At 46.5% G+C, this 16,494-nt stretch overlaps 1 protein-coding gene across 1 annotated transcript; it reads left to right on the top strand.

Moving 5' to 3' along the window:
- Positions 1-5,134: 5,134 nt before the first annotated feature.
- Positions 5,135-13,400, top strand: LOC100383081 (uncharacterized). The gene is made up of 3 exons (NM_001175752.1): positions 5,135-6,229; positions 6,847-7,320; positions 12,271-13,400. The coding sequence occupies exons 1-3, from the start codon at positions 5,162-5,164 to the stop codon at positions 13,183-13,185; spliced, it is 2,457 nt and encodes an 818-aa protein (NP_001169223.1). The 5' UTR covers positions 5,135-5,161; the 3' UTR covers positions 13,186-13,400.
- Positions 13,401-16,494: the final 3,094 nt, after the last annotated feature.

Raw genomic sequence — 16,494 nt, 5'->3', positions numbered from 1 at the left:
TATCTTCCTCATCACTAGCATTTTCATCACTAGAGGATTCATATTTAGTGGAGGATTTAGATTTAACCTTCTTTTTGCCGTCCTTTGCCATGAGGCACTTGTGGCCGACGTTGGGGAAGAGAAGACCCTTGGTGACGGCGATGTTGGCGGCGTCCTCGTCGTCGGAGGAGTCGCTAGAGCTTTCGTCGGAGTCCCACTCCCGACAAACATGAGCATCGCCGCCCTTCTTCTTGTAGTACCTCTTCTTCTCCTTTCTTCTCCCCTTCTTGTCGTCGCCCCTGTCACTATCACTTGATAATGGACATTTAGCTATAAAGTGACCGGGCTTACCACACTTATAGCAAACCTTCTTGGAGCGGGATTTGTAGTCTTTCCCCCTCCTTTGTTTGAGGATTTGGCGGAAGCTCTTGATGACGAGCGCCATTTCCTCATTGTCGAGCTTGGAGGCGTCTATTGGTTGTCGACTTGGTGTAGACTCCTCCTTCTTTTCCTCCGTCGCCTTGAATGCGACGGGTTGAGCCTCGGATGTGGAGGGATCATCAAGCTCGTTGATTTTCCTCGAGCCTTCGATCATGCACTCAAAACTTACAAAATTCCCGATAACTTCCTCGGGGGTCATTTTGGTATATCTAGGATTACCACGAATTAATTGAACTTGAGTGGGGTTAAGGAAAATGAGAGATCTTAGAATAACCTTAACCATTTCGTGGTCGTCCCACTTCTTGCTCCCGAGGTTGCGCACTTGGTTCACCAAGGTCTTGAGCCGGTTGTACATGTTTTGTGGCTCCTCCCCTTTGCGAAGCCGGAACCGACCGAGCTCCCCCTCGATCGTTTCCCGCTTGGTGATCTTTGTGAGCTCATCTCCCTCGTGCGCGGTTTTGAGCACATCCCAAACCTCCTTGGCACTTTTCAACCCTTGAACTTTGTTATACTCCTCTCTACTTAAAGAGGCGAGGAGTATTGTTGTTGCTTGAGAGTTGAAGTGCTCGATTTGGGCCACCTCATCCTCATCATAATCCTTATCCCCTATGGATGGTACCTGTGCACCAAACTCAACGACATCCCATATACTTTTGTGGAGTGAGGTTAGATGAAATCGCATTAAATCACTCCACCTAGCATAATCTTCACCATCAAAAGTTGGTGGTTTGCCTAATGGTACGGAAAGTAAAGGTGCATGTTTAGAAATGCGAGGATAGTGTAGGGGAATCTTACTAAACTTCTTACGCTCTTGACGTTTAGAAGTTACGGAGGGCGCATCGGAGCCGGAGGTCGATGTTGATGAAGTGTCGGTCTCGTAGTAGACCACTTTCCTCATCCTCTTTTGCTTGTCCCCACTCCGATGCGGCTTGTGAGAAGAGGATTTTTCCTTCTTCTCTTTGTTGTGAGAAGAAGATTTCTTCTCCTTCCCTTTGTTGGAGGAGCTCTTCTTCTTCTCCCTCCTCTTGGTGCGGGACTCTTCCGATGAAGTGCTCCCATGGCTTGTAGTGGGCTTTTCGCCGGTCTCCATCTCCTTCTTGGCGTGATCTCCCGACATCACTTCGAGCGGTTAGGCTCTAATGAAGCACCGGGCTCTGATACCAATTGATAGTCGCCTAGAGGGGGGGGGGTGAATAGGGCGAAACTGAAATTTACAAAAGTAAACACAACTACAAGCCGGGTTAGCGTTAGAAATATAAATGAGTCCGCGAGAGAGGGCGCAAAACAAATCGCAAGCAAATGAAGAGTGTGACACGCGGATTTGTTTTACCGAGGTTCGGTTCTCGCAAACCTACTCCCCGTTGAGGAGGCCACAAAGGCCGGGTCTCTTTCAACCCTTCCCTCTCTCAAACGGTCCCTCGGACCGAGTGAGCTTTCTCTTCTCAATTACTTGGAACACAAAGTTCCCACAAGGACCACCACAAGTTTGGTGTCTCTTGCCTCAATTGCAAGTGAGTTTGATTGCAACGAAAGAATCAAGAAAGAAGAAAGCAATCCAAGCGCAAGAGCTCGAAAGAACACAAGCAAATCACTCTCTCTAGTCACTATGGCGTTGTGTGGAATTTGGAGAGGATTTGATCTCTTTGGTGTGTCTAGAATTGAATGCTAGAGCTCTTGTAGTAGTTGGGAAGTGGAAAACTTGGATGCAATGAATGGTGGGGTGGTTGGGGTATTTATAGCCCCAACCACCAACTTGACCGTTGGTGGAGGCTGTCTGTTCGATGGCGCACCGGACAGTCCGGTGCACACCGGACATGTCCGGTGCCCCCGCCACGTCATCACTGCCGTTGGATTCTGACCGTTGGAGCTTCTGACTTCTGGGCCCACCTGGATGTCCGGTGCACACCGGACAACTCCTGTTCATTGTCCGGTGCGCCAGTATGGGCGCGCCTGCCTTCTGCGCGCGCAGAGCGCGCATTAAATGCGCCGAAGGTAGCCGTTGGCGCCGAAATAGCCGTTGCTCCGCTGGTACACCGGACAGTCCGGTGCACACCGGACAGTCCGGTGAATTATAGCGGAGCGGCTGAAGTGAAATCCCGAGGCTGGCGAGTTCCTGAGGCCGCGCTTCCTTGGAGCACCGGACACTGTCCGGTGTACACCGGACAGTCCGGTGATTTATAGCGCGCCGGCCTGAGAAATTCCCGAAGGTGGCGAGTTCGAGTTGGAGTCCTCTGGTGCACCGGACACAGTCCGGTGGCGCACCGGACACTGTCCGGTGTACACCGGACAGTCCGGTGCCTCCAGACCAGAGGTGCCTTCGGTTGCCTCTTTGCTCCTTTGTTGAATCCAAAACTTAATCTTTTTATTGGCTGAGTGTGAACCTTTTACACCTGTATAATCTATACACTTGGGCAAACTAGTTAGTCCAATTAATTGTGTTGGGCAGTTCAACCGCCAAAATTAATTAGGGACTAGGTGTAAGCCTAATTCCCTTTCAGTTTTCAACACTTTCTTGATTAATTTGATTGTTCTGATGTATCAACCTTTTTGGCTAGATGCAATGACAGTGGAAAAAACAATAAGGATATATTCAAAACAATAAAATGGCAATGTTAGAAAGATCGATTGTATGATACAACCGAATCAATTGTTCCCCAATGAAGTCACAAAAAATATGTTGATGCTTAATTAAGTCACCACACTTTTATAGTGTGTTTGGTTTGTGGAGTCACTCTATGCTTAATGAGGTGATGCATCATAAGTTCATCCATCAATTTTGGTGGAATCAACTCACTCCTCATGTTTATACTAATTATTAGCTTATGAGGAATGGGGTGACGATGGATCAATCCATTCTATTCCACAAACCAAATAAAAAAGTGATGAATGAGAAGAAGATGGATAACTTCATTCCTCAAACCAAACACACTCTTAAAGAGCTAGGTCGCTCGATGATAGGCCTAGCCAACTATTAGGTCGACTGATGCATAAGTTATGTTTTCACACTCAAACCTAATGCCTCTAGCAATGATCATGATACACAGGACACATCTATGGGGGAGCCTCATTGGGAGCGCAATACACAATACATTGTTGATGTGGTCTCTTGATATAACAACCCGCATGACCAGGAGGGACCTCGTCGAGCCATGTGACGACTATGGACTGCCCTAGCTAGCCTAACCGGTCTAGGTCCTTGTCCTCATCAAACCATCGGTCATACGTTAGCGATAAAGAATAAGGAGAATAAGTATATGAGAAAATAAAGGGTAAAAATAGTAGATATGTTTTTTTATGATTGGTTGTTGGATCGCTCGATCTTCCATGACCCTCTAATATGTGTGTGTAGAGAGAGAGGTGGCATTATCCTAGCTAGGGATGGCAACGGGGATTTCCCCGTCGGGGAATGACTCCCCATCCTCGTCCCCGTGGGGAGGAAAATTCCCCGTCCCCGTCCCCGCGCGAACGCTCACGGGAAAGCTTTTTCTTCCATCTCCGTCCCCGTCGGGGAATTTATCCCCGTGGGGAACCTCACGGTGAATCTGTCCCCCACTAGAAGTACAATATAAGATAAATTTAAATTAATTTTATCAAATTAATACAAATTTAACAAACAAGATTAAAAATTACAAGAGACATCTAGTTTAGAGTTTAGTTTGTTGTTTTATAACATGTCATACATTGAGTTTTTACTATAATTCTAACAAATAAATTGACTAACTTGAATAAAAAAGTTTCGTGGGGCGGGTACACGGGGAACCCGTCCCCGTCCCCTCGAACCCGACGGAGATTAAATTTCTCCCATCTAGATCCCCGCGGGGACTAAATTAGTCACATACCCGTCCCCTAATAGGAGAATTTCCCGCGGGAAATTGAGGATCGGGTCCCCATTGCCATCTCTAATCCTAGCAGGGGATCTTTCCGAGACATTTTTTTATGAATCTTGAACAATTCAGATCAAAATCCAAAAGGTTATTTTTAAATATAGCTTTTTAGGTTTGTCATAATTATCGTAAGAACTTTCTACATTTGTTGGAACCTTCAACATGATGATGATCTTGGACACTAAGCAAGTTTTATGTTTCTCGAAAATTCTGATATTAAAACTATAAACCACATAGCATCTTTTTGAAAACTAATTTAATCTGAACTCTAAATTAGACTTGCCTATATATCATTTTTATCATCTTGCCAAGAGAAATGTAATGATGAAATTCATTCATATTTTGTCAACTTCACAAAATGGACAACCTTAGTTGTCAACAGTGGTTAACTTTGACAAGTAAAAAATATCACAAATATAGGCATATATAATCTCTATTGTATAAAGCACTAGTTTTCAAAAATTATGCACAAGTGGGGTTCAAACCTTGGTCATTGTCTCCACGTTCATACTCATTTAACCAGGAGAATACATATTTTTGTGTTTTATATTCTATATTCAAACATAATATAAAATAAAGTTTAACTATGCGATATATATAAATCATAGCGTGTGTCTAACTAGTAATATATTTGACATAAATAGAATGATTAACTGAATAATAATAATAATAACAATAATTAAACAGTTCTTGTTAAAAATAGTTTTCGAAATTAATCGTGATCGTCCCAAGCACAAAACCAACAAATCGGAGCAACGACCTCCATGCCAACTGTATTCGCACTCTCGGCTAGATCTCGCTTCCCTCCACCTCCAGAGTCCAGATCCACCCCGAACTCTCCGAAGGCCGCCCCCGCCATGGCAGCGCCGCCCCCCACCACTCCCCGTCTCCTCTCGCCGACGTCCAAGGACCTTCTCACAGCCGCCTCCTTCACCTCGCCGCCCTCCCCCACCTCCGACGATCCCGCCTCCCCGCTCGACGCCTTCGCCTCCGATCCCGTCCTCTCCGCCTTCCTGTCGCCGTCCTTCTCCCCTTCTGTCTTCTCCTCCGCCGCGCTTTCCTCAGGACTCGCTGCCTCCCGCGCCGAGCAGCTGCAGGATGCCATCCGCCTCCTCCGCCGCCATCTCCGCGTCGAGGTGCTGCGCCGCCACCCCCTCCTCCTCTCCCACCTCCTTTCTCTCCGCTCCGCCTCCGCGTCTCTCTCCTCGCTCCCATCCCACCTCAACCTTCTCTCCTCTCACCTCTCTCTCCTCTCCTCCCACCTCTCGGCCCCGCGCTCCCATCTCGCTCACTCCTCGGCTTCCCTTTCCAGCCTCTTGGCCACAGCCGACCTCCTCCTCCACTCCCACCGCTTAGTGCGCCTCTCCTCCCGACTCCTCGCCTCCTCCCCTGCGCCCGATCTTGCGCGCCAGGCTGAGCTCTACCGCGAGATCCGCCTCCTCTATGAGGAGAAGAACCTCTCCGGGATTAATGCCGTTGACGAGGAGATGCGCAAGGTGGATGCCGCTGCGTCAAAGCTGCGCTCAGAGGCCAGCGCTGTGATCGATGGCGGTGTCTACGAGTCCAACCAGAACGACGTGTGGTGCGGGCTGCAGGTGTACTACAATCTCGGGGAACTGAAGACAGCAGTGGAGGGGCTTGTGGGAAAGCACAAGGCAGCGGGTGCAAAGAGTGTGTCTGTCGCACTGGACATGAAGGCGATATCAATGACTGCTGGCGTTGGAGGTGGTCCTGGAGGGGTGCAGAGGAGTGGTACGCCGCAGATTGGTGGGAGTAAGAAGGCTGCAGAGGCACTATGGGATAGGATGAGGCAGTGCATGGATGAGCTCCACCGAGCAGTGACTGCTGCTTGGCAGTTGCAGACTGTGCTCACTAAGAAGCGTGTGCCATTCACACAAATGCTTTTTCTTGAGGAGGTTTGGCAGGTAAGTGTTTGATGCATGGACTTACTAGATCAGATGAAAATGAATTGAAGTTGCAAATTGGAACTTAACAGTTAACATAGTGGCACAATTGTGAGTATAACACGAAGTCATTGATCACGTGATGTTGGTTTGTGAATTGTTAAGATATAATGGTGATGGAAGAGATCCAAAATGACAATGTAGGCAGTACAGAATGAGCATGTTGATGTATCAGAACACAAATAGATCTTCTCTTGTAAACACATCACATATTTTAGGCTATATGTTTGGTTAAATGAAGTAATGAACTTGAAATTTGAAGGGTACAACTTCAGCTGTTCATACCTTTCCCCCCCACCAATGTCACTATTGTCCGGCAGTTGATACTGGAACTATGCTAGTGATCCCTTGTATCAAGGTGCTTAGTATAGAATGAAATGTGCACTTGGTACCTAGTGGATACCAACAGTCTTTTCAGGCTTCCTTAGTTGTAATTTCAATGAAATGTGATTTTGTACATACAGAATTGCAGGCAATAAGACTATTGTCAATTTCTTTTTTTGCTCCTGTATATAAACAGGACTGGCGTCCCTAAAAGCTTCTGTTGTTTTAACAAAAATAAAATAAATCTTGTGCAGGAGGGTGAGCCTCTTATAACAGAGAGAGTTTGGGATGCAATTGTCAAGGCCTTTGCAAGTCAGATGAAGACTACCTTTACGGCTTCAAGCTTTGTGAAAGAAATATTTACTCTTGGGTATCCAAGACTGTTTTCGATGGTTGAAAACCTCCTTGAGAGGATTTCAAGAGATACTGATGTAAAGGGCACCCTTCCAGCTCTCACTCCTGAAGGAAAAGATCATATGATTTCAGCCATTGAGATGTTCCAGACAGCCTTTTTGGCTCTGTGTCATAGTCGGCTATCTGATTATGTCAACAGCATATTTCCAATGTCAAACCGTGGAACTATACCTTCAAAGGATCAGATCTCAAGATTGGTTTCTCGCATACAAGAAGAAATCGAAGTAGTGAGAACTCATGGGCATTTGCTTGTTCTTGTTCTACGTGAAATTGGAAAGACCTTGCTTCTTTTAGCACAGAGAGCAGAATATCAGGTATCCATTTGCTACCTTTGATGATCTAGCCAAGTTATTTGTATACGTTTTCTGTGTGGATTTTGTATGCTTTCTTCGTTAGCTATGAGTAAATGTAGTCCTTGTGGTAGGTTTAACTAGTAATTTCTGATGTAACATTATGACTTGAAATTTGTGTATACCATATTCCATTACTGTTTTTCTCTTTCTGTCAGACTAGCTTCACTGATTGTAACCAAATATTAGTTGAAGCCTGACCAATGTTTTTTTGGTGATTCTAGTTGTATCTGTTAGCTCCATATATTAAGTGGGACGATTCTTCATAATTCTTTGAGTAATTGATTTGCATTTCACGCCTAAGTCCTAATCTTAGGCATACACAGTTTTACTAGGCAATGTTTAGTTCCTTTTACATTGCAGTCTGCCTAACTTCTTAGCCACCTTGTGTCATATATTCTGATTTCTTGCCTAATTTTGCCTAACCTTAGGTGTCTATTTTGTTGCCACAAAAGTGTGGCAAGACTAAGGTTATCTGTACAAGAACAAGCAAATGCTCATGAGTTTTCAATAGGTCAAGATTGTGTGGCAACATTAGTTGGCAACCAAACATAATCTGCTGCATTAGAATCTGTCTAACCATGTGATTTTAGTTACGTTGAGTCGCTTGCAGTGGCAGTCCTGAGATTTTAGGGACCCGGGACAAGATTTAAAATAGAGGCCCTTCTAATTATTTTATATATATATATATAAATGTAACCAATATAAACCCTTAAGACACATCTAAAAATATAACATGTTTAGATATAATCGAGCTGTGGACATATTGTGACCGCCAACTCTTCGACACTTCGCTGTTGAGCTATTGTGTCATAAAATGATAGTCTGACCACTGAATATATACTATGAACTTGGGGACCTAGGGCGGCCGCCCTGCTGCCCCAACCTCAGGGCCGGCACTGGTCACTTGTTTCCTTTGTTTTCTTCTGAAGACCTTTGCTAGCACCATGCTTACTCTCCAACACCAAAAATACGCTGTGCAAATTTGGCTCAGTTCAGTGATTTTTGGACTTCACTGAGTGACACCTGTTATCCAATATGGTGTACCTAAGCTTGTGTTTTATTCTGATTTGCGTGTGATAGCAAGATAATTGCTGTCTATATTGATTGATTGATAGTACAGGCGCACATATATATAGAGGGATAGAGAGGTGGGAGATCTCAGGTTTATAGAAACAGTACCCTGAGATCTCCTGGAATGGAAGGAAACAATCACTGCCCCTAAATGGGAGGATTGAATCCATATCTTCCTATATGCGGCTGTAGCTAGAAAGGCAAGGATGCCTGCACATGTATGGTAGGGTATCCTGCGCCTATATGGTAGGAGACACAAGTCTGATATATCAGCTAACACGCCCCCGCAGTCTGATCGTCGGTACCGCAGACGTTCAGGCTGGATCTGAACTCCGTGAAGACTGTAGAGGGAAGCCCCTTGTGAAGATGTCTGCATACTGGGAGGTAGTAGGCACATGGAGAACGCGGACATCGCCGAGAGCCACCCGATCCCGAACAAAGTGCAAATCAATCTCAATGTGCTTGGTGCGCTGATGCTGGACCGGGTTTGAAGACATATAGACTGCACTGATGTTGTCACAATAGACCAACGTGGCACGACGTAACGGGTGACGAAGCTCGGCCAGAAGCTGTGTGCAGCAGGGAGGCACAGGGGGTATAGGGGCCCGGAGCTATTGCACCTGACGATCACGTTCCGAGATAGTAGATCCTTCACAGAGCAACCAGAGGGATCAAATTCAATGGAACAGTGATTATCGGTAGTAAACTGGCGAACGGAAATGAGGTTCTTAATAAGTTTAGGTGACACAAGAACATTGTTGAGATGTAAAGAATTATGTAAAGTAGTGGAGCCAGTGGAAATGACAGGAAGAAGGGAGCCGTCACCGACAATAATGGAAGAAGGTGCAGTAAGGGAGGGAGTTGAAGTGTTGGATAGAGTACCGGCGTTGGAGGTCATGTGGGAGGTAGCACCTGTGTCGAAGTACCAGTCAGTCTGCTGGGGCGGAGTCAGGGACACAGTGCTGAAAGCGGATGCAAGGGACTGAGCGTCCCAAGATGGAGTAGTTGGCGGAGCCAGCATGCCGTGGGTAGCGCCTCCCTGCAAGGGGCCGGTCTGCAGAGTGTGTTGCAGGGGGGTGCCTCCCTGTCCTTGAAGAGCACCATGAACATATTGCTGGGTCTGGTGGGCCAGCAGCGCCTGGTGAGGGGCGATGGAGACAGGAGCAGCATGAAAAACCTGCTGTTGCTGGGCCGCCGGAGGCAGCAGGGCCTGGTGCTGCGCCAGGAGACCTTGCTGCTGCTGTGGGGTTGGCGCCCGGGGGCCGGGCCACATCTGGATGGCCCCAGTCCAAGGGTTTTGGAGGGAGGGCCACAAGCCGGGACCAGTGCCAGGGAATGGAAGAATACCCTGGCGGCCTTGGCCACCCCTCTTGCTGCGACGGTTGGGGTGGCCGGAGCGAGGAGCCGAAGGCGCCTTGTTGGAAGCAGTGGGAGCCTTGTTGGAGGCCATCGAAGTCCCGCCTTGTGGAGGTTTGGTGGAGGTAAGCAGGGCGGCGGATGGAGAAGACGCACGATGGGCCATCGTGAGTTCCTCCAACAGGAGAGTGGCCCGGACGTCGTGGAACGTCGGAAAGGGGCGACCGAGGCGAAGATGACGGCCGATGTCGGAGAACCGGTCGCTGAGGCCGCGCAGAACATTGAGGACCAACGTCCGGTCGGTGACTGGTTCACCAAGATCACCAAGGGCATCTGCCATGGTTTTGAAACGGCGACAGTAATCGGAGACAGGTAGATCACCTTGGACAAAGTGTCGGAACTGAGCGTCGAGGTGGAGGGCGCGAGTTTCCCGATTCCCGAGGAACTGATTCTCGAGAGTCAGCCAAGTGGTGCGGGCAGTGGCGCCGCGTTCCATGGCCATTTCAGCAAGATCCGGGGAGATGGAGCCGGAGATCCAGGACTTGACAACGCAGTCCATGCGTGCCCAGTCGGGGAAGTGATGCGCGGGAGTGTCGTCGAGGATGTGGCTGTCCAGGGAGTATTTGCCAGTGACGAGAAGGAACTCATCACGCCAGCGAGTGTAGTTGTTGTTGGCGAGGTCGAGGACGACGTGAACGAGACTCCGGATGTTTTGCACAGCGACGGCCTGGGAGTGGAGGTTGACGATCGCAGCAGCCTCGTGAAGGAGGATGGCGTCGTGGAGGCCCTTGTCATCACCACCCGCTGGATCAGAGTGGTGGGACTGAGTATCATCGACAGGGCTGCCATCGGTGGCAGTCTGAGCAGCAAGGGCGCGCGCATGGGCTGCGCGCTCGAGAGCAGCGCGAACCCGGGCGGCAGCAACATCGCGCTCCTAGGCCGCGGTGGCCGCCTCCTGCTCTGCCTGAAGGGCTTGGGCGAGAGCAGCATCACGCCTAGCAGCAGCTTGGAGGCGAGCTTCATGCTCTGCTGCGGCCTGGGTCGCGGCGTCGTCGAGGAGGGGTGGCTGTTCCAGACCAGCCATGGCCAGGGGAGGGCGCTGCCTGGATGGCGCGCAGAGGGAAGGAGAGGGCGCAGCCAAGACGTGGCGCGCAGGGGGAGGAAGGCGGCGCAGCTAGAGGTCTGCGCGTGAGGGCAGCGGAAGGAGGATGTGAACTTGAACTCGTGATACCATGATAGCAAGATAATTGCTGTCTATATTGATTGATTGATAGAGTAGTACAGGCGCACATATATATAGAGGGATAGAGAGGTGGGAGATCTCAGGTTTATAGAAACAGTACCCTGAGATCTCTTGGAATGGAAGGAAACAATCACTGCCCCTAAATGGGAGGATTGAATCCATATCTTCCTATATGCGGCTGTAGCTAGAAAGGCAAGGATGCCTGCACATGTATGGTAGGGTATCCTGCGCCTATATGGTAGGAGACACAAGTCTGATATATCAGCTAACAGCGTGAAGGGCCTCTAGCCTAGTGGTTAAAGGTTTCCGAGTAGCACCCTCAAGTCCTAGGTTCGATCCCCTCGGGGGTGAATTTCTGGCTTGGTTAAAAAAATCCTCTCGTTGTGCCCCGCCCGCTCCCGGGTTACGTCCTGCGCCCACCCTCCGACTGGGTCGTTGCAGAGTCGGCGGTGACGGCCCGCTAGTGATGGGGGGCTAGGGTTCGGGGATTTTCTTGGCCAGGACCATGTTCCGGTCTCTTCTCAGCCATCAGTGGGTTGTGTGTGCCTTGAGTGCCGGCCAGGGGCGAAACCAAACAATAAAGTTATTGGGGTCAGTTTCACTAATCATCATTAAATGCACTAGATAACAATCTATTTGTATAGCATTTTCCAAATTTTATAGGGGTCAGCTGACCCCAATCCCAACAAAAACCCCTGGCGCCAGCCCTAGGCTTTATACCGGGAGGGCAGTCTTTCCCTCCCCGGCCGAGTTTTTGTTTTATTCTGATTTGTCACCTATTGATATTTATTGCAGAAGTGAAGAAAAGAAACCATGGTTATCTAGCTTGTACATGTCATGGCAAAATACAGTTCAATTGTTATGCACTCTGCTGTACACATTTCTACTGTCTTGTGCATAACTTGGCTTCACATTCAAGTCAACAATATGAACAGTGTAGACATTTTTTTTCCTGTCCTGCACTCTTCACCTGAGGAAAGGCTGGATTCTTATGCTTACCCTTCAGTAAAATAAAAGACCCGTATCATTGCAACATATCATTACCATTTACATGGACTGTATACATCCTTTTGATTTTTTGCCAATTTCTTATTGACTGTTCAATTGTCTAGCTAGCCACTTCACATGCATAAATAATAACTTTTAACTTTGCTCCATTATTTCTTGTATATTGGTTGCTAGACTAGACACTGATTTAGCTTTCATCTTCAGTTGCTAACGTATGTTTTCCATAAATCTAGATCTCTACTGGCCCCGAAGCTCGACAAGTTACCGGCACAGCGACTGCAGCCCAACTAAAAAATTTTGCTCTGTGTCTTCACCTTCAGGAGGTTCACATGCGCATTTCTAGCGTCTTGTCAACACTCCCAAATGTTGCTTCTGAAGTCCTTTCACCCTCCCTTGGTGTTGTTTATGGTGTTGCTTGTGATTCAGTGACTTCCCTGTTCCAAGCGATGCTTGATCGTCTCGAGTCATGCATCCTGAAAATGCATGAGCAGGACTTTGCAGGTCAGGGAATGGATGCATCAATGGATAACAATGCATCAGCTTACATGGAAGAGCTTCAGAAATGTGCTGTCCACTTCCGCAGCGAGTTCTTATCGAAGCTGTTGCCTTCATCATCCTCTCGATCAGAAACCATATGTACCATCATGGTTAGAAGGATGGCCTCAAGGGTACTCATATTTTTTATAAGGCATGCTTCTCTTGTCAGGCCACTCTCAGAAGCAGGGAAGTTGAGAATGGCACGGGACATGGCTGAGCTGGAGCTTGCTGTTGGTCAGAATCTGTTTCCAGTGGAGCAGCTGGGGGCACCATACCGGGCACTACGGGCATTCCGTCCTGTCTTGTTCCTGGAAACATCTCAGCTTGACAAGTTTCCGCTCCTTCAGGACTTGCCGCCTAGTGTGATCCTCCACCATCTGTATTCTCGAGGGCCTGATGAACTGCAGTCGCCATTACAGCGCAACAAGCTCACACCTTTGCAGTACTCTCTGTGGCTTGATTCACAAGGCAAGGACCAGATCTGGAAGGGGGTCAAAGCAACCCTAGATGACTACGAGATGAGGGTCAGATCTCGAGGAGACAAGGAATTCAGTCCGGTGTATCCTCTCATGCTTCAGATTGGATCTTCATTGTCTCAGCCCAACACCTAACATGTCTCTGGTTCAATCTTGCATCTGTATCATCTTGTAGGCATTGATTTTTGAGGGGTCGGGTGAAGCTTCGGCATAGTCTATACACATGAAATAGGGGATTTGTGTTTGTTCCTGAAAATAATGGTTAGCGTACATTGTCTTGATGTTCTGCTAGTTTCTGTATCTTTTTGTAACTCTGATCCGTGAAATATTTGAAAAAGGTGTCGTTTCACAAATACATCAGCGTCGTGGAAGGAGGTAAATATAGAGGTTAAAAAAGGCGAGAAGACCTCTTGTGATCAACTTCATCCAATTTCGTATTTTTTTTGCTAGACATAGTTGCTTGATTCGAGTAGGACCATACAATAAAACAAAACTAGTTAGTTGTTAGATGAGTGCTCTCTTTCTAGATAGGTTTAAATTCCAACAGATGTATATTTTTTTAATATTTTCCGCTACGTGGGGAGGGGGGGGGGGGCGATTACAGATCTTCAAAAAATATGAGTTCTCAATTATTCTTTAAATATATGTTGTCGTTTTATTTTGAATTTATCCACGTCAAAAAAAGTCATAAATACCAACAACCATTTTCGTTGCCTACATAATGCAGTGAGTTTTTTTGTTTAGTGATTTTTTGTTAAGAGAATCGATAAATGGTGCCAAATGTAGAAAGAAATTAGGGTTAGATAAGAAATGACTAAATTTAGCAAGTTTATTTAGGGTATATTTGGTTGGTCTGTGGCTGAGAAAAAAAACTGTTGTGGCTATGAATTATAAAAAAATTGTTGTGCACTGTGAGATGTTAAAAAGCTAAAAAAATATCTGGTGAAAACCATTAAAAGCCGCTAAAAGTTCACCCATATATATTTTTATAGTTCTATCTGAAAGCCACTGAAAGCAGGTCTAGGTGCTTTCAGTTTTGCAATGCGATAAAGTGAACTTTTAGAAGAAAAAAAATCTACTTACGGGATCCAGCTCTTTGATTTAACTCTTGGATTTTATACTAGCTCAATAGGCCAACTATTTGGCAAGTCAAAGCTAATTTAGCTGGTCATCTAGTACTATAGCAGCTCCAATAGCCCAGCCAAATTACATGGGAGGAGAGAGAACCGGCAAATTCCTCTGAGAAGCAACCGTCAGTTCTAGCCATTCCTTCCTCTCAGAAGCAACAATTAGTTTGGACCTCGCGCGAGGGAATAGGCGGGCAGCGGCTCCACAAGATCTAGGTGCAGTCCTTCTCGGCTGAGTTGTAGTGGTACCTAGATCTACAATTGAACCAACTATGGCCTCTGATTCATGCTTCCCTTGCTCTAGCTGAAGCCGTTTTTATTCGATTAGATGATGGCATGCTGCAGCCTATAGCAATGTGTGTGTGGCTGTGATCTAAAACGCCAGTTCGCTTGTTGCATTCCATTTTGCTTGCTATATCATGTGGTTAAATAATCATGAAACCCTGTCTACTTGCTTGCAGTTATGAAGTTTTGGAGTTGTTTAAGAAACAAAAAATTGTTTAACAAATGGTACTCTCATTATTTCAGGATGGACAACCGGTTCAACTCCGAAGAGTGGTCGCTCCCTGTAGCCTCACTTGTTCTCGGTGGCCGCAAATGTCCAGACTCATAAACAGAAATCAATAAGAATTATTCTCGATAATCTTGTGGACCATGTCAAGGAATAAAGACTTCCTCATTCTAAATCTATGCATGAGAAAACAATATGTTAGCAATTACTTTATAAATTTTTTACATATTGACAAGGGCATCAACAAAGGGTAGCATAACATCGCCGAAAGTTCTCTTTGCTGTACAAAGGATCATCAACAAAGTAATCTCTCATGATTTGTGCAAAAGCTGCTTCTTTATCGTGACGTATAAATTTATGTCCTAGAATCGAACCACCCCTCCCACGTTTAGAAGGTTCCAAAGCCGCGATAATTGAAGCTACCATGCAGTGTTCATCTTTCTTCCGTTTATTCTGCCTAAGATGCGAGTCTTTCAGGTAGGACCAAGCTGTCATGTTCGAGAAGTCTTAACAACACATATTACGCATACATTTTATTATGCAGATAATACAAATGCTTTTGTGAAATCTGTGAGGATTGAGCAACATGTGTAACCTTACTAAGCTCTTGATTCGGCTGTTGATGGCCTGACTCAGAGGCTCTATATGGGAGGGATGGAACCCTAGACCATGCTCCAAAATCAGAACCAAATGTTAGCGTCAAGGCAATTACATGCTGGAGTTGAAGGCCGTACGAAGAGCTGTAGGCTAGAGGTTGTGAATCTCTTCTTTCACTAGCAATGCACTGTGTCATGTTGGGATACGACAACAACCGCGAGGAAGACGAAGGTACGCGATTTTGGGCGTCAAAGCGAGGGAAAACATGATGTCTCGGTGATTTGGCGGGAAAGCAAGTTGGCACGTCGAAGCGAGGGAAAACAAGATGTCTAGGTGATTTGGCGGGAAAACAAGTTGGGCCAACGACCACAGCCAATTTGGTTGCTTTGTTGCAAACAGCAAGCCCGTCATGGACCAGGTAAAATGTAGTGACAGAAATGGTTGGGCAATATGGGTGCCCATTGTTAGAGTTCGCAAAGAGCAAAAGCCAAATCAAACACACACTTAGAGAACTGTTGGAGAGGAGCTTTTCGGTTAACTATCTGAATCATTGATCTAGAGAGTCTGTTATTTGGAGGAGAGAGACATGCATATTTTGTGAAGATGCATGGCAAAGCCATTCTCCAAATCTAGGCGGACTTGCTCGTTCCACTTGATACAAGCTCTTGAATGTGAGTGCATGGGGAAAACGTGCATGCATAAATGAGGTCGTGAGCTCTGTTTGCTAAATCTAATTGATCTTTCATTAAACCTTAAACATTAGAGCTATGAACAATAACATAGTATATCTTTAGGGCTAGAATTCGCCATTTGGGCCAGTGTTCTTCTCTAGTAACAATGAGATGAGAGCGATGGGTTCACACGGGATAGTGAACTTGGCAGCAGCTTTCTCTTCACTGTCGCAGGATCAAAGTAAGATAGGAGTGTGGAGAACGGGTGCGACGGGGAACATTGGTTCTCGTATCGATCCCATCTTAGCATTTATCTCCATAGATGAAAGGGAGGGTCACAACTATTACGTGTTGTTGCACCTTCGATCAGGGTGTATACGATTAGGATAGAAAAGGATAGAAACAACTCGAATAGAAACTGAGCCCATCAAATCAACCCTAACATTCTTCTCCTTGATCTCATATATTTTCTAATCTTACTTGTTTATACTTAGGAATTACTTTCTTAATTACTTAACTAGGTCAGTACCCGTGCGTT

Source organism: Zea mays, chromosome 6 (genome assembly GCF_902167145.1).
Source record: "Zea mays cultivar B73 chromosome 6, Zm-B73-REFERENCE-NAM-5.0, whole genome shotgun sequence".
Taxonomy (NCBI): Eukaryota; Viridiplantae; Streptophyta; class Magnoliopsida; order Poales; family Poaceae; genus Zea; species Zea mays.
This window is presented reverse-complemented; position numbering and strand designations above follow the sequence as displayed.

Bases quoted from the DNA above. Each gene is read 5' to 3' on its own strand.
- LOC100383081 (NM_001175752.1), top strand. From the start codon at position 5,162: ATGGCAGCGCCGCCCCCCACCACTCCCCGTCTCCTCTCGCCGACGTCC. The intron at 6,230-6,846 runs GTAAGTGTTTGA...AATCTTGTGCAG, and splicing joins TTCTTGAGGAGGTTTGGCAG to GAGGGTGAGCCTCTTATAAC. The intron at 7,321-12,270 runs GTATCCATTTGC...CCATAAATCTAG, and splicing joins CACAGAGAGCAGAATATCAG to ATCTCTACTGGCCCCGAAGC.